Source organism: Piliocolobus tephrosceles, chromosome 13, assembly GCF_002776525.5.
Source record: "Piliocolobus tephrosceles isolate RC106 chromosome 13, ASM277652v3, whole genome shotgun sequence".
NCBI lineage: Eukaryota > Metazoa > Chordata > Mammalia > Primates > Cercopithecidae > Piliocolobus > Piliocolobus tephrosceles.
The window spans coordinates 55208685-55225374 of NC_045446.1; the positions used below are offsets into that span (position 1 = coordinate 55208685).

The 16690-nt window shown below is 43.1% G+C and overlaps 1 protein-coding gene across 1 annotated transcript in view; it reads left to right on the forward strand.

Annotated features, from left to right (window-relative positions):
* Positions 1–11765: 11765 nt before the first annotated feature.
* The window catches only part of LOC111524680, a 24097-nt gene continuing 19172 nt past the window's right edge, over positions 11766–16690 (forward strand). Inside the window, 2 exon segments of the mRNA XM_026454008.2 lie at positions 11766–11870; positions 11873–12358. Coding sequence (XP_026309793.2) covers positions 11766–11870; positions 11873–12358 — 591 coding nt within the window.

Consider the following 16690-nt stretch of genomic DNA (forward strand, 5'->3'; position numbering starts at 1 on the left):
GACGCATCCCGGTCGCTGCTCCTCCCGTGCTGGGGGATCTGAAGAGGGGCAGGCGGCCGGGCAGCACCTCTCGGTCTCTGCGAGCTGAGAAGAGCCAGGGACCGAATGGCCTTCGGCCGCTGCCCCCGGAGGCCGCTTCTTGCCGCTTGTCCTTTGGGGCAAGCCACTGGGGCGTAGTGGGCGTGGCAGTGGGTATCCACGTTTCGGGTGGACGTCCGAGCCGGAAATGGTGACTCAGGCCTCCCGACCTTTCTGAACTGCGGAAGGCAATGTGCTTAGGCTGGACACTGGCTGGGAGGAGGCCTCCGAGCCCCATCATTTCCCCAGGTGGGTGGCTGTTAGGGGCGGGTGTCTGCACAGCGAGAAGAGCTCTCCCAAGCAGAGGTCCACCTCTGCAGCCGACCTTGTCCGCGGCCAAAAGGAACAGCAGCACAGTCGCCCACCATGAAACCAAGTGCCCAGCACACGATCTCCGTGTTTACATTTGTTCGCCAGCACGTGGGCATGAGTTGGCAAAACCTATTGGCCTGGCTCGCTGCAAACTTAAACGCAATTTAAAAAAAATCTCCCTAGTGCTTCGTTAAACTGATTTAATCCGTCCCTTAATGCACTTACACGTTTCTTCCAGTTTTTTTTTTTTTTTTTTTTTTTCTGAGACATGGTCTTGCTCTGTCACCCAGGCTGGAGTGCAGTGGTACGATCTCGGCTCACTGCAACCTGCAACCTCGCCTTTAGGGTTCAAGCGATTCTCGTGCCTCAGCCACCCGAGTAGCTGGGATTACAGGCGGCTGCCACCACACCTGGCTAATTTTTGTATTTTTAGTAGAGACGAACTTCCCAATGTTGGCCAGGCTGGTCTCCAACTCCTAATCTCAAGTGATCCGCCCGCCTCAGCCTCCCAAAATGCTGGGATTACAGACGTGAGCCACCCCTCCCGGCCTCTTCCAGTTTTCTGTTGTAAATAACCCCGTGGTGTATATTCTTCCTTCTCCATGTTTTTTGTTTGTTTGTTTGTTTTCCTACACGAAGTCTCGCTCTGTTGCCCAGGCTGGAGTGCAGTGGCGCGATCTCGGCTCACTGCAGCCCCCACCTCCCGGGTTCCCGGGTTCCAGCGATTCTCCTGCCTCAGTCTCCCGGGTAGCTGATATTACAAGCACACAGCAGGCCCGGCTAATTTTTGTATTTTTAGTAGAGACGGAGTTTCACCATGTTGGCAGAGTGCTCTCAAACTCCTGACCTCAGGTGATCCCCCCCCACCACCGCCCCACCTCGGCCTCCCACAGTGCTGGGATTACAGGCGTGAGCCACTGCTCCTGGCCTTTTTAAAATATTCTTTTGGCTACCTCCCTGGAGTGACAATTCCTCAGTCAAAGGATATAAACTGGCAAACTGCCCTCCAGAAACACAATACATTCTCACCAGCAGTGGATTAGAGCACACTCTGAATTCTGGACATCAGTGGATATTTAATGTTCGCTGATGTGGTTTTATTGTTTTGATTCATATTGTTGAACAGTTGTCATGGGTTTAATGATAATTAACATTTATTTCTATTGCCTATTTTTCTTATTGTTAGCCCTTTATGGATTTTTTTTTTTTTTTTTTTTTTTTTTTTGACGGGGTGTCTCGCTCTGTTGCCCAGGCTGGAGTGCAGTGGCTTGATCTTGGCTCACTGCAAGCTCCGCCTCCCGGGTTCATGCCATTCTCCTGCCTCAGCCTCCGAGTAGCTGGAGCTACAGGCGCGCGCCGCCACGCCCTGATAATTTTTTGCATTTTTAGTAGAGACGGGGTTTCACCGTGTTAGCCAGGATGGTCTCTATCTCCTGACCTCGTGATCCGCCCGCCTCGGTCTCCCAAAGTGCTGGGATTACAGGCTCCCGGCCCCTTTATGGATGTTAACACTTGGTCATATATGTTGTTCTAATGCTTTTCAAAAGCTAAATAAACTCAAGCTGAATTTTTCATGAAACACACGGTAGTACTTAACACGTCAAATCGGGAATTTCCTGAGATCACACAACTGAAGACACAGTGAAGGATTAATAGCTGTCTTTTCTCCCAACATTTGCTAACTGGTGTATAAATGTGTTTTTTATATGGTCATGCAAACTTAATTTTAAGCTCTTGGAGGACAAGAACTCTCGACTTGTATAAGGAGAATTAGTCTCTGATCCACAGTGGCCAAAGCCAAGGAGTGATTTTCAGAACCCTCCCTCCAACCCTTCTCCTCCTGCCACTCCTTTTTTTTTAAATTTTTATTTTTTGAGACAGGATCTCACTCTGCCTACCCTGTCTCAAAGTGGAGTACAGTGGTGCAATCACGGCTCTGCAGCCTCGACCTGCCCAGGCTCAAGAGATCCTCCTACCTCACCCTCCCAAATAGCTGGGACTAATGATGTGTGCTACCATGCCCAGCTAATTTTTGCATTTTTAGTAGAGACTGTTTCACTATGTTGCCCAGGCTGGTCTAGACGGGCTCAAGCAATCCACCCGTCTCTGTCTCCCAAAGTGCTGGGATTACAGGCATGAGCCACCATGTTGCCCAGGCTGTGGGCCCCCTCCTGCCACTCCTGATGACAAATATAATTATTTGATATAATTGACATTTTCTCTGTTTAAGATGAAGCATAAATAAAAATAGCGAACTACTACTTTTATCGATCTGTAACATAAACTGCATGTGAAAATAGTGTGCTTCTAAGTAAATGGGACTTTAAAGCCCCTTAGATACCTCTCCACAACTAGACTGATGCTCCTGAACTCCTCCTATGTAAGAATTCTGTATCTCTGTTCTCACGTCCCCTCCTTCACCTTTTGCTCTTTCACAACATCTGGCTTTATTTCCTTAGCAGGCTTATTTCTATCTCAAAGTATGTTGTTAGTTTATTACTATCTCCTTCTAGAAAAATAAGGTCCCCTAGGGTAGGGACCTTCTGTTTCTTGTTTATTGCAGTATTCTAATGTGGATTAGGTGCTCACTCCCTTGTGAGTGATAAAAGAGCCCTTATTTAAATAATTGTTGGTTTATTCCCTTCCTAAATTGGCACATTTGCAGATAAGTTTGCCTATTTAAGATTTTGAACTGGGTGTGGTAGTTCACACCCGCAATCCCAATACTTTGGAAGGTCAAGACAGGAGGATCACTTGAGGCCAGGAGTTCAAGACCAGCCTAGGCAACACAGTGAGATCTCACCTCTACTAAAAATTTACAAATTAGCTAGGCATGGTGGCATATGCCTGTAGTCCCAGCTACTCAGGAGGCTGAAGTGGGAGGATCGCTTGAGCCTGAGAGACAAAGGCTGCAGTGAGCCGTGATTATGCCACTGCACTCCAGCTTAGGCAGCTGAGCGAGAACTATCTCAGGAAAAAAAAAAAAAAATTGAACAGAGATCACCACTCTATTACTCTATCTGATGCAAGATTGTACAGGTAGCAGCCATCACACTTTATATTTTTCCCCATGGTTTTTCCCCACTCCAATAACAAAAATTTAAATGGTACAAAATTCTCCCACCTATCCCTTCAATTCCCAGCCCAGTTCCCCTTCCTGAAGGTAAACACTCTTAACAATATTTTGTTTTGTTTTGTCAACTCCTACTTTGCCACCTGTCTGCTTCCCTAAACTGGGAGGTCTTTGAAGTAGGCTAAGGCAGAAGGGCTTGGGTTGTGGATGGAAAGGAAAGAGTTCTTGGTCCACAGACCCAGGACTTTGAAGTCCTCACACAAAATCGAAGAGGTAAGCTCACAATGAATGTGTAGAATGACTAGGGGAAAGAAGGATTTTTTTTTTCTTAAGACAAGGGTTTGCTCTGTTGCCCAGGCTGGAGTGCAGTGGTGCTTTCATGGCTCGCTGCAACTTCCCCTTCTGGGTTCAAGCAATTCTCCCACCTCAGCCTCTTGAGTAGCCAGGACTACAGGCAAGTGCCACTACTGGTGAATTTTTGTATTTGTTGTAGAGACCAGGTCTCACCATGTTGCCCAGGCTGGTCTTGAACTCCTGAGCTCAAGTGATCTGCCTACCTCAGCCTCCCAAAGTGTTGGGATTACAGGTGTGAGCCACTGCGCCTGGCTGAAGGAATTTTTTTTTTTTAAGTTGAAAACAAGACTCAGTGCTAAAGCCGTTTCCTCTATGAAGCCTTTCCTGACTCTCCACTCCCTACTCCAGACTTTCCACCGCACCCAGCATGGACTATGTAACACTCTTACTTTGTTTACTTGTCTGGTTTTCATACTGCCCAGGGCTGGGTCCAAACTGTATTTGTCTTCAGAACTCCAGCAACCAGCACTGTGCCTTGGCCCCTGAGAAAGTAAGTGCTTAATAAATGTTTCTGGAATAATTTAATGAAAATCCAGTGATCTTTAAAACAAAAGTGCCAAAATATGTGAAAAACCCAGGCCCTGCCTCTTCAAGCTGAGAACATGGCACAATATTATGGTTTAACTGTAGCAACATCCTAACTGAAATTTTAAGTGACTGTTCTGATTTTTAAAATTTCACGCTCCTCTGAGTACAGCACACACTGTACTGGAGAGATGGGTTACACCCGCCTGCCCCAGGCCATATCTAATTCAAATTTCCAGTTCCTTTCTCCAACCAATGTTGTTTCCAACTAATGTTGCTAGGCAACTTTTGCAGAATCCACATGCTTGTGGTAATGTTGTAAGAACTGAGTAAAAATCTTGCCTCTAGCTTCTGGGATAACAAACGTAACCCGTTTATCCTCTTTAGACTCATGACTTAGCACATAAAGCACTTTTAAACTATTTTCAACCCGTTCACCTTCCTTAGCAACAAAACAAGCAAGATTCTTGCCCTGAAGATTTAAAACTGAGATTTCTAAATTACCTTCTCAAGTATTTTTAACACATATAGCACATGAATATGCATGCATATTCCTATTAACATGAGCCTTGCACTTTGAATGAAATCCTTCAGAACTAGGAACGAAATTTTCTCAGTGATGCAAAGCCTTCAGGAATGTTTCTTAAGACTAGTCAGCCATTACCGAAAGCTGAATCTTTTCTATTAATATGCTCTTTGTTCTGGAGAAGTAATCAGTTTCTCTAAAGACCCTACTCTGATAGATTTCTAACTTTAAAAAAAGACACATTAGTCAAATGTCAGTTTTTCACTTAAAAGACAAATAATATGCTTAAAGAGTTCAACTTTATTCATCTTCCTTGTTATCTTTACCTTTCTCCTTCTGCTTGTTCTCACAGCAAGTCTCACTTTATTTCAACCCAGCTCTGTTACCAGCTGCCTATTGGCCTCAGGAATACAAATCTCAGGCTAGAATGTGGTAACTCCTAGACTGCTCCTGTTTGACTTCCCAGGTATAAATTAGATTTCTCTACTTTGTCACTTGCCTTAATAACCTCTGATGGATGTGATTATTTGACCATTTCACCACATGTTCATCAGCTCACCCTGAGAGTACAGTGCAGTCAAAGTCAATTCTTCCCTAATTATTCAGTTTTTTGTTTGTTTGTTTTTTGTTTTTTGTTTTTTTGAGACGGAGTCTCACTCTGTCGCCCAGGCTGGAGTGCAGTGGGGCGATCTCGGCTCCCTGCAAGCTCCGCCTCCCGAGTTCACACCATTCTCCTGCCTCAGCCTCCCAAGTAGCTGGAACCACAGGTGCCTGCCATCATGCCTGGCTAATTTTTTGTATTTTTAGTAGAGACAGGGTTTCACTGTGTTAGCCAGGATGGTCTCGATCTCCTGACCTCATGATCCGCCCGCCTTGGCCTCCCAAAGTGCTGGGATTACAGGCGTGAGCCACCGCGCCCGGCCAATTGTTCAGTTTATTAAATGTGAGACTAGCATTATCTCTTGCGAATAGTGTTCAATAAATATAAGTGTGCTTTCTGGTTTGGCATGGTGGCTCACTCCTGTAATCTCAGCACTTTGGGAGGCCAAGATAGGGGGATTCCTTGAGCCCAGGAGTTCGAGACCAGCCTGGGCAACATAGGGAGATGCCCTCTCTACAAAAAATTTTAAAAATTAGCTGGCCATGGTGGCGTGTGCCTGTGGTCCCAGCTACTCTGGAGGCTGAGGTGGGAGGATTGCTTGGGCCTGGGAGGTAGAGGTTGCAGTGAGCCGTGATCACATCACTGCATTCTGGCCTAGGCAACAGAGCAACACCCTGTCGGGGGGAAAAAAAAAGTTACAAGTATGCTTTCAATTATAGCAATATTGTTTGAGAAAAATTCATAGTTGTTAATGGCTTTATAGTCAGTAATTGCAATATGTGACTCCTGATGTCCCCAAAATAAGTTTACTTAATATGGATGGGCTTGAGTTTATGCACAACTAGCTAGGAAGAGCAAATCAGAACAGAGTATCTATGTAATAAGAACTTGACAAGCATAACCCAGGAAAAACAACCAATTAAGAGCTTGTATTTTAATAAAATAAACATTTCTTGTCATGCTGAATTAATCTTTAAGGACTACTAACATGCAATTTCCATGCATTGTTCTGATATTTATTTAAGATAGATCAAGGACAGATCATTGTATCCTTTGGATATGGGCATATCAATTGTATGGATTCTATACAAAATGTCTGAAGATCTGAGATTTTCATTCAGGTTTTACTTGGGGTCTTCAGCTAGGAGACACCATGCTAGGGTACTTAAAGGTTGTGTCCGTTCATATATGAAACAGCTGTAACCAGCCTTATTTGTGAAAGGAGCCCTTAGGCCTACTCCTAGTTATTTCAGCAGTTCTCAGTCTTACACAGGGCCCCTAATCTTGAAACACTTCATAGCCCACTGCAATAGGTCAGGCAGTGGTACTAATGCAAGACTTTTCCCAAGAGAAAATACCACTGACCATTTCATTCCTAGATAAGGGAGTAGCTCAACCAAGATATTTTAAAATTATAGCTCCCTGAAGCATTTAGCTAAAACACTAGCAAATAACCCCTTCCTATTTGCTATTTTGTAATTCTTTTCTATTGGAATGGAACTGAATAGCCCCATTTTCTCCAATATTCCTTTTTTTATTTCCTTTACAGAGGCACAAAGGTTGCTGTTCTCTATATTTTTAATGAGTTTCAATAACTGAAAAGTTCACTTCACAGAAATGTCATAAACAGAGGGAACTGTGAGTGCCCAACAGAGTACAGGCACTCATTAAATATTCAGGTAATTGATTAATTGCCTCTCCTTTTGGGTTAGTGACATACACAGGAAATGACCTGAATGACCACAAGGACTGCCACTTATTTGCTGGCCACATTGTGATTATTTAAACTGGCTTTGTTCAGATTACTGCAGCACAAAAGATGTGATGACTCTTCTCCAGTGAGTCAAGGGGCCCTGTCTCATTAGGGGAGGGAAAGGAGGTAAGACAGACATCCCATGCTGGTCTTTTGTTAGCAACAGGAGTGTGTTTAGGTATTGCTGTGTTTTGATGACTCAGTGGTGAGTCAACTTTAAAGTTCTATAAAAGGCCTTGTTCAGCTCAGACAGGATTGAGAGATGACCTCATCCAGTATCTAGTTGGGTAGAGAGTAACCAGTTGTGGGTGACATGATAAGCCGATAAGCTGATTGGGAGTGTATACAAGAAAAAAAAATACTGGTAAGGATGAACTAGTTTCTAACTACAGAAATCAACTCTGCTTGGCAGTCCTCTATTGAGTGTCTACTATGTTCAAGCATCTTATCCTACCAACTGCACATTTGCTTAATACAGGTCAGAATATGAGAAATGCCCTAAGTGCTACAAAGAGCTGGGGTGCCTTTGCAGGAGCTGGGAGAGGGGAGAACATTTTAATGCCAACTATATGATAGGCACTGAACCAGATGCTTTACGTACTTATTTAATCTTTACAGGAACTCTGTAAGAGAGTTATTTTTATTCACATTTTACAGATGAAAATGAAACACAGGTTAAAAAATGCCTTCATCATACAATCATAGAACTAGTGTTACTGAGACTATATTTCTGAAACTTTATTTTTAATTTCAAAATTTAAAAAAATTTTAAATTTATCCATCCAATGACCTATCAATATTTTTTATTTTAGTATTTTTATTTCGAGACAGGGTCTCCATCACCCAGGCTGGAGTGCAGTGGCACGATCATGGCTTACTGCAGCCTCAATCTCCTGGGACCAAGCAATCCTCCCACCTCAGCCTCCTGAGTAGCTGGGACTACAGGCACATGCCACCATACCTGGCTAATTAAAAAAGAAAATTTTTTTTTGTAGAGACGTGGTCTCACTATGTTGCTCGGACCAGTCTCTCACACTCCAAGGGATGCTCCCACCTCAGCCTCTCAAAGTGTGGGGATTGCAGGTATGAGCCACCATGCCCAGCCTTCTGAGACTTTATTACTGCTGACTTAAAGCCTGGTTCTTCCTACCCCAGTAAGAAGGGAGTAAGGTGAAGGGCGAAACAGGGAGATTTGATGAAGGCAGGGTCACACTGGACCCAGCTGGTAGGCCAGACTAGTGGAGCAGTGTGATGTCTAGAGTCATCCTTCCAGGTAGCCCGGCACACAACTTGATGGTGTGAATGTGGACAATGGGATCCAGAGGTAGTCAGACTTGTACCTTATTATTTTGTTTCATCATAAAACCCAAATGTATTTTAAACTCCAAAATCAAGAGGAAAGATTACAAAGATTGATATCAGAAAGTAAAGTAAGGGATGAAGAAGTGGTAGAGGGTTGGAGGGAAGTGCTAGTTTAAATAGTGAAATCAAGGAATGCTTTTCTGAGGAAGTGGCATTTGAGCAGGAACCTGAATGGAGTGAGAAAATCAGCCACATAGAGATCTGGGAGAAAGTTTACAAAACCAAAAATTGGCATTGTTTATTATACTCCATATTGGAAACCACCCAAATTTCCATTAAATACTAAGTAACTATAGTTTGCAAAATAATGAGCTGGAACTATATGTACAAAATGAAAAGATGTCTATAAGATAATGGAGAAAAGGGCCAGTTGCGGTGGCTCACGCCTGTAATCCCAGCACTTTGGGAGGCCAAGGCACATGGATCACTTTAGGTCAGGAGTTCTAGACCAGCCTGATCAACATGGTAAAATCCAGACCATACTAAAATTACAAAAATTAGCCAAGTGTGGTGGTGCATGCCTGTAATCCCAGCTACTCGGGAGGCTGAGTAGAGAGAACCACTTGAACCCTGGAGGCGGAGGTTGCAGTGAGCTGAGATTGTACCACTGCACTCCAGCCTGGGTGACAGAGTGAGACTGTGTCTCAAACAAACAAAAGCATATAATGGAGAAAAGTTGCAAAACTGTATAATGATTCCATTAAAACAAACAAATGAGAAAATTAACCTAAAGCAAACATATTTATCACAGGGAGAACATCTGAAGAAATACAAAAAATTGAAAATTGGGCCGGGCATAGTGGCTCACATCTGTAATGCCAGCACTTTGGGAGGCCGAGGCGGGTGGATCACTTGAGGTCAGGAGTTCCAGACCAGCCTGGCAAACATGGTGAAACCCCGTCTGTACCAAAAATACAAAACTTAGCTGAGTGTGATGATGAATGCCTGTAATTCCAGCTAGCTACTGGAGAAGCTGAGGTACAAAAATCGCTTGAATCTGGGAGGTAGATGTTGAAGTGAGCCAAGATCATGCCACTGCACTCCAGCCTGGGTGACAGAGCGAGACTGTCTAAAAACAAAACAAAACAAAAATTGAAAATTGGATGGTTGGAAGCAAGATGGCTCAATAGAAGCCTCCATCAATCATCCTCCCCACAGGAACACCAAACTGAATAATTATCTACACAAAAAAGCACCATCATAAGAACCAAAAATCAGGTGAGCGATCATAGTACCTGGTTTTAACTTCATGTCACTGAAAGAGCCACTGAAGAGGGTAAGAAATACTGTCTTGAATTGTACAGTCTTGACAGGACCCTTCCCCCACTCTCCAGCAGCTACTGCATGGCACAGAGAGACAATCTGTGTGCTTCAGGGAGGGCGAGTGCAGCGATTGTGGGATTTTGCATTGGAACACAGTGCTGCCAACACTGGGCAGAACTCCACCAGTGCCCACAGAGGCAGCATTAGACCAGCCTTACCCAGAGGGGAATCACTCATCCTAGTGGTCAGGACTTGAGTTTTGCCAAGCCTTGCCACCATAGGCTAATGTTCTCTGGGGTCCTAAATAAAATTGGAAGGCTGTCTAGGCCACAAGGACTGCAAATCTTAGGCAAGGCTTAGTCCTGTGTTGATCTCAGAGCCAGTGGATTTGGGAGCCATACAACTTAGTAAGACACTAGCTGGGGCAGTCAGGGGAGTACTTGTGCCACCCCTCCTTCAAGTTCAGGCAGCACAGTTTGCAAATCCAAAAGAGACCCCTTCCTTCCACTTGAGAGAGAAGAGTAAAGAAAACTTTGTCTTGCAACTTGGATGCCAGCTCAACCACATTAGGAAAGGGCGCTGGGCAGAGTTGTGGGGCCCCCATTCTAGGACCTAGCTCCTAGATGACATTTCTAGACACAACCTGGGCTAGAAGGGAACCTGCTGCCTTGAAGGGAAGGACCCAGTCCTGGCAAGATTTATCACCGGCTAACTTAAGAACCCTATATAAGCAGCAGTGGTAACCAAGTAGTACATGCTGTGAGCCTTCAGTGAGACTGAGATGTGCCAGCTTCAGGTCTGACCCAGCACAGGAGCAGGGGTGGTGGCCACAGGGGTGCTTGTTTAACCTCTCCACCGTCTAGGCAGCTCAGCACAGAGAGAGAGAGATGCTGTTTGTTTGGGAGAAAGTATGGGGTCAGTTGCAGTGGCTCATGCCTGTAATCAGCATTTCAAGAGGCCAAGGCAGGTGGATCAGTTAAGGCCAGGAGTTCAAGACCAGCCTGGGCAACATAGCAAAAACCTGTCTCTACTAAAAATACAAAAATTAGCTGGGCATGGTGGCACATGCCTATAATCCCAGCTACTCCGGAGGCTGAGGCATAAGAATTGCTTAAACCCAGGAGGCACAGGTTGCAGTGAGCCCAGATTGCACCACTGTATTCCACCCTGGGTGACAGAGTGAGACCCTGTGAGAAAAGAAAGAAAGAGAGAAAGAGAGAAAGGAAGGGAGGAAGGGGAGGAAAAAAGGAAAAGAAAAAAGAAGGAATATAATGTATGAGCAAAGAACGAGAGTCTCTGCCTGATAATCCAAAGACTTCTTCCAGGCCTTATTCAAGGTAACCAAGGTGGTACCTCTATGAGTCTGCAAGAACCATGGCGTTACTGGGTTACATTGTGGGTTACCCACTAATGGCCCACTAATGACCAAAAACTTAAGTCACAACACTCAAGTCTCTTCAAATACCTGGAAAGCCTTCCCAAAAGGGACAGGTACAAACAAGCCCAGATTATGAAGGATACAATAAATACCTAGCTCTTCAATGTCCAGACACTGACAAACATCCACAGGAATCAAGACCATCCAGGGCAATAGACACCAGGGACTAATCCCAGAGACAGAGAGAAATTTGACCTTTTAGACAGAGAATTCAAAATAGCTGTCTTGAAGAAACTCGAAGAATTTCAAGATAACACAGAGAAGGAATTCAGAATCTATTAGATAAATTTAACAAAGAAATAGAAATAATTAAAAAGAATTGAGCAGAAATCCTAGAGTCAAAAAATGCATTTGACATACTGAAAAACTTATCAGAGTATTTTAATAGCAGAATTGATCAAGCAGAAGAATTAGTGAACTTGAAGATAGGCTGTTTGAAAATACACAGTCAAAAAGGTCCTGCAGAGCTGAGCAGTCAAGATGTGTGACTTCACTAAAGACCAGACCGCAGAGTTCAAGGAGACCTTCCAGCTGTTTGACCGAACAGGTGATGGCAAGATCCTGTACAGCCAGTGTGGGGAGGTGACCCCCTGGGCCAGAGCACCCTGGGCCAGAACCCTACCAACGCCGAGGTGCTCAAGGTCCTGGGGAACCCCAAGAGTGATGAGATGAATGTGAAGGTGCTGGACTTTGAGCACTTTCTGCCCATGCTGCAGACAGTGGCCAAGAACAAGGACCAGGGCACCTATGAGGATTATGTTGAAGGACTTTGGGTGTCTGACAAGGAAGGAAATGGCACCGTCATGGGTGCTGAAATCCGGCATGTTCTTGTCACACTGGGTGAGAAGATGACAGAGGAAGAAGTAGAGATGCTGGTGGCAGGGCATGAGGACAGCAATGGTTGTATCAACTATGAAGAGCTTGTCCACATGGTGCTGAATGGCAGAGGACCTTCCCAGTCTCCCCAGAGTCTGTGCCTTTCCCTGTGTGAATTTTGTATCTACCCTGAAGTTTCCCTAGGCTCTCTTGTCTCAGCACCTTTCCCATCTTGTCTCCCTTGGGTGATGTTTGCCGTCAGCATTCACCAAATAAACTTCCTTTCTGGGACCTCAAAAAGAAAAGAAAAAGAAAAGAAAAGAAAAGAAAATACACAGTCAGGGGAGACAAAAAAGAAAAGAATAAAAAAGAATGACGCATGCCTACAAGAGCTAGAAAATAGCCTCAAAAGGGCAAATCTAAGAATTATTGGCTTTAAAGAGGGGTAGAGAGAGAGGTGGGGTTCATTCAAAGGAATAATAATAGAGAACTTTCCAAACCTAGAGAAAGATATCAATATTCAAGTATAAGAAGGTTATAGAACACCAAGAAGGTTTAACTCAAAGAAGACTACTTCAAGCATTTAATATTCAGACTCCCAAAGGTCAAGGATAAAGAAAGGATTCTAAAACCAGCAAGAAAAAATAAACAAATAACATACGATGGAGCTCCAATAGGTCTGGCTGCAGACTTTTCGATGGATATCTTACAGGTCAGGAGAGAGTGGCATGACAATATTTAAAATGCTGAAGGAAAAAACTTTACCCTAGAATAGTATTACTTTATCTGATGAAAATATCCTTCAGACATGAAGGAGAAGTAAAGACTTTCCTGGACAAGCGAAAGCTGAAGGATTTCATCAACACAAGACCTATCCTACAAGAAATGCTAAAAAGAGTTCTTCAATCTGAAAGAAAATGCTGTTAATGAGCAATAAGAAATCATCCAGGCCAAGGTGGGAGAACTGCTTGAACCCAAGAGTTTGAGATCAGCCTGGGCAATGCAGTGAGATTCCATCACTACAAAAAAAAAATTATTTTAATTGGCTGGGCCTAGTGGCTCATGCCTGTAATCCCAGCACTTTGGGAGGCTGAGGCAGGAGGATCACTTCAGGCTAGGAGGCTACAGTGAGCTATAATCAAGCAACTGGACTGTAGTGTGGGTGATAAAGTGAGACCTTGTCAAAAAAATAAAAAATAATAATAAATAAATAAATAATCTGAAGGTGCAAAACTTACTGGTAACAATAAGTACTACACAGAAAAACACAGAATATAATAACACTGTCGTTGTGGTATGTAAACTACTCATATTTTAAGTATAAAAACAAAAAGACGAACCAATAAAAAATAGTAATTACGGGTTGGTTGCGGTGACTCACACCAGCACTCTAGGAGGCCAAGGTGGGTGGATCACGAGGTCAGGAGATGGAGACAAACCTGGTTAACATGGTGAAACCCCATCTTTACTAAAAATACAAAAATTAGCTGGGCATAGTGGCACACGCCTATAATCCCACCTACTCGGGAGGCTGAAGCAGGAGAATCACTTGAACCCAGGAGGCAGAGGTTGCAGCGAGCTGAGATCATGCCACTGCACTTCAGCCTGGGCAACAGAGTGAGAATCTGTCTCAAAAGAATAATAATAATAATAATAACAACAACTTTTCAAGACATAGTACAATAAGATATAAATAGAAACAACAAAAAGTTAAAATGTGGGGAGACAAAGTTAAAGTTTGTATTAGTTTTTATTAGTTTCCTTTTTGTTTATTAGTTTACACAATTAGTGTTAAATTGTCATCAGTTTAAAATAATGGGTTATAAGATATTATTTGTAAGCCTCATGGTAACCTGAAATCTAAAAGCATACAATGGATACACAAAAAATAACAAACAAGAAATTAAAACACACCACCAGAGAAAATCACCTTCTCTAAAAGGAAGACAGGAAGGAAGGAAAGAAGGGAGAGAAGACCACAAAACAACCAGAAGACAAATAGCAAAATGGCAGGAGTAAGTCCTTACTTATCAATAATTGCATTGAATGTAAATGGACTAAGCTCTCCAATCAAAAGATGCAGAGTGGCTGAATTGATTTAAAAAAAAAAAAGACTCAATGATCTGTTGCCTACAAGAAACACACTTCACCTATAAAGACACACATAAACTGAAAATAAAGGGATGGAAAAAGATGTTTTATGCAGATGGAAACTAAAAAAAGCAGAAATAGCTATACTTACAACAGACAAAACAGATTTCAAGACAAAATCTAGGCTGGGTGTGGTGGCTCACACCTGTAATCCCAGCACTTTGGGAGGCTGAGGCAGACAGATCACCTGAGGTCAGGAGTTCAAGACCAGTGTGGCCAACACAGTGAAACCCCATCTCTACTAAAAATACAAAAATTAGGCTGGCATGGTGGCACACACCTGTAATCCCAGCTACTCAGGAGGCTGAGGCAGGAAAATTGCTTGAACCCAGAAGGTGGAGGTTGAAGTGAACTCAGATTACGCCACTGCACTCCAGCCTGGGCAACAGAGTGAGACTCTGTCTCAAAAGAAAAAAGACAAAAACTATAAAAAGAGACAAAGAAGGTCATTATATAATGATAAAGGGGTCAATTCAGCAAGAGAATATAACAATTGTAAATATATATGCACCCAACACTGGAGCACCCAGATATATAAAGCAAATATTATTAGAGCTAAAGAGAGAGACAGACTCCACTACAATAATAGCACAAGATTTCAACACCCCACTTTCAGCATTGGACAGATCATCCAGACAGAAAATCAACAAAGAAACATCAGACTTAATCTGCACTATGGATCAAATGGACCTAATAGATATTTAGAACATTTCACACAATGGTTACAGAATATACATTCTTCTCCTCAGCACATGGATAATTCCCAAGGATAGCTCCTGTTAGGTCACAAAACAAGTCTTAAAGCATTAAAAAAATTGAAATAATATCAAGGATCTTCTCTGACCACAATGAAATAAAACTAGAAATAAATAACAAGAGGAATTTTCGAAACTATACAAACACATGAAAATTAAACAATATGCTCCTGAATAACCAGTGGGTCAACTAAGAAATTAATAAGAAAATTAAAAAATTTATTGAAACAATAATGGAAACACAACATATCAAAACCTGTGGGATACAGTGAAAGCAGTACTAAGAGGGATGTAAGTGCCTACATCAAAAAAGTCTGGGTGCAGTGGCTCATGCCTGTAATTCCAGCACTTTGGGAGGCTGAGGTGGGTGGACTGCTTGAGCTCAGGAGTTTGAGACCAGCCTGGGCAACATGGGGAAACCCCATCTCCACTAAAAATACCAAAAAGATTATCCAGGCATGGTGGCACATGTCTGTAGTCCCAGCTACTTGGGCAGCTGAGGCATGTGAATTTCTTGGACCTGGGAGGCAGAGGTTGCAGTGAGCCAAAATTGGCCACTGCGCTTCAGCCTGGGTGACTGAGTGAGCTTCTGTCTCAAACAAACAAATGAACAAACATACAAACTTCAAGTAAATGACCTAATGATGCCTTTTAAAGAACTAGAAAAGCAGGAGCAAACCAAACCCAAAGTTAGCAGAAGAAAATAAAGACCAGAGCAGAAATAAATGAAATTGAAACAAATAAAACAATACAGAGGATAAAGACAAAAAGTTCATTTTTTGGAAAGATAAACAAAATGACAAACCTTTAGCCAGACTAAGAAAAAAAGAGAGAAGACTGAAATAAAATAAAATGAGAGATGAAAAAGGAGATGTTACACATGATACCAAGAAATTCAAAGGATCCTAGGTACTACTATGAGTAAGTATATGCCAATAAATTGGAAAACCTAGAAAAAAAAGATAAATTTCTAGATACATGCAACCTACTGAGTTGAACCATGAATAAATTCAAAACTTTAACAGACCAATAATAAGTAACAAGTTCAAAGCCAAAATAAAAAGTCTGCCAGCAAAGAATAGCCTGGGACTCAATAGCTTCACTGATGAATTTTACCAAAGATTTAAATAACTAATATCAATCCTACTCAAACTATTTTTTTTTTTTTCAGACGGGGTCTCGCTCTGTCACCCAGGCTGGAGTGCAGTGGTGCGATCTCAGCTCACTGCAAGCTCCGCCTCCCGGGTTTAGGCCATTCTCCTGCCTCAGCCTCCCAAGTAGCTGGGACTATAGGCGCCCACCACCGTGTCCGGCTAATTTTTGTATTTTTAGTAGTGACGGGGTTTCACCGTGTTTGCCAGGATGGTCTCGATCTCCTGACCTCGTGATCTGCCCGTCTCGGCCTCCCAAAGTGCTGGGATTACAGGCGTGAGCCACCGCGCCTGGCCTCAAACTATTTTAAAAATTTGAGGAGGAAGGAATACTTTCAAACTCATTCCATGAAGCCATTATTACCCTGATAGCAAAACCAGACAAAGACACATGAAAAAAAAAAGAAAGAGAGAAAGAAAAGAAAGAGAAAGAAAGAGAGAGAGAGGGAGGGAGGGAGGAGGGAGGGAGGGAGGGAGGGAGGGAGGGAAGGAAGGAAGGAAGGAAGGAAGGAAGGAAGGAAGGAAGGAAGGA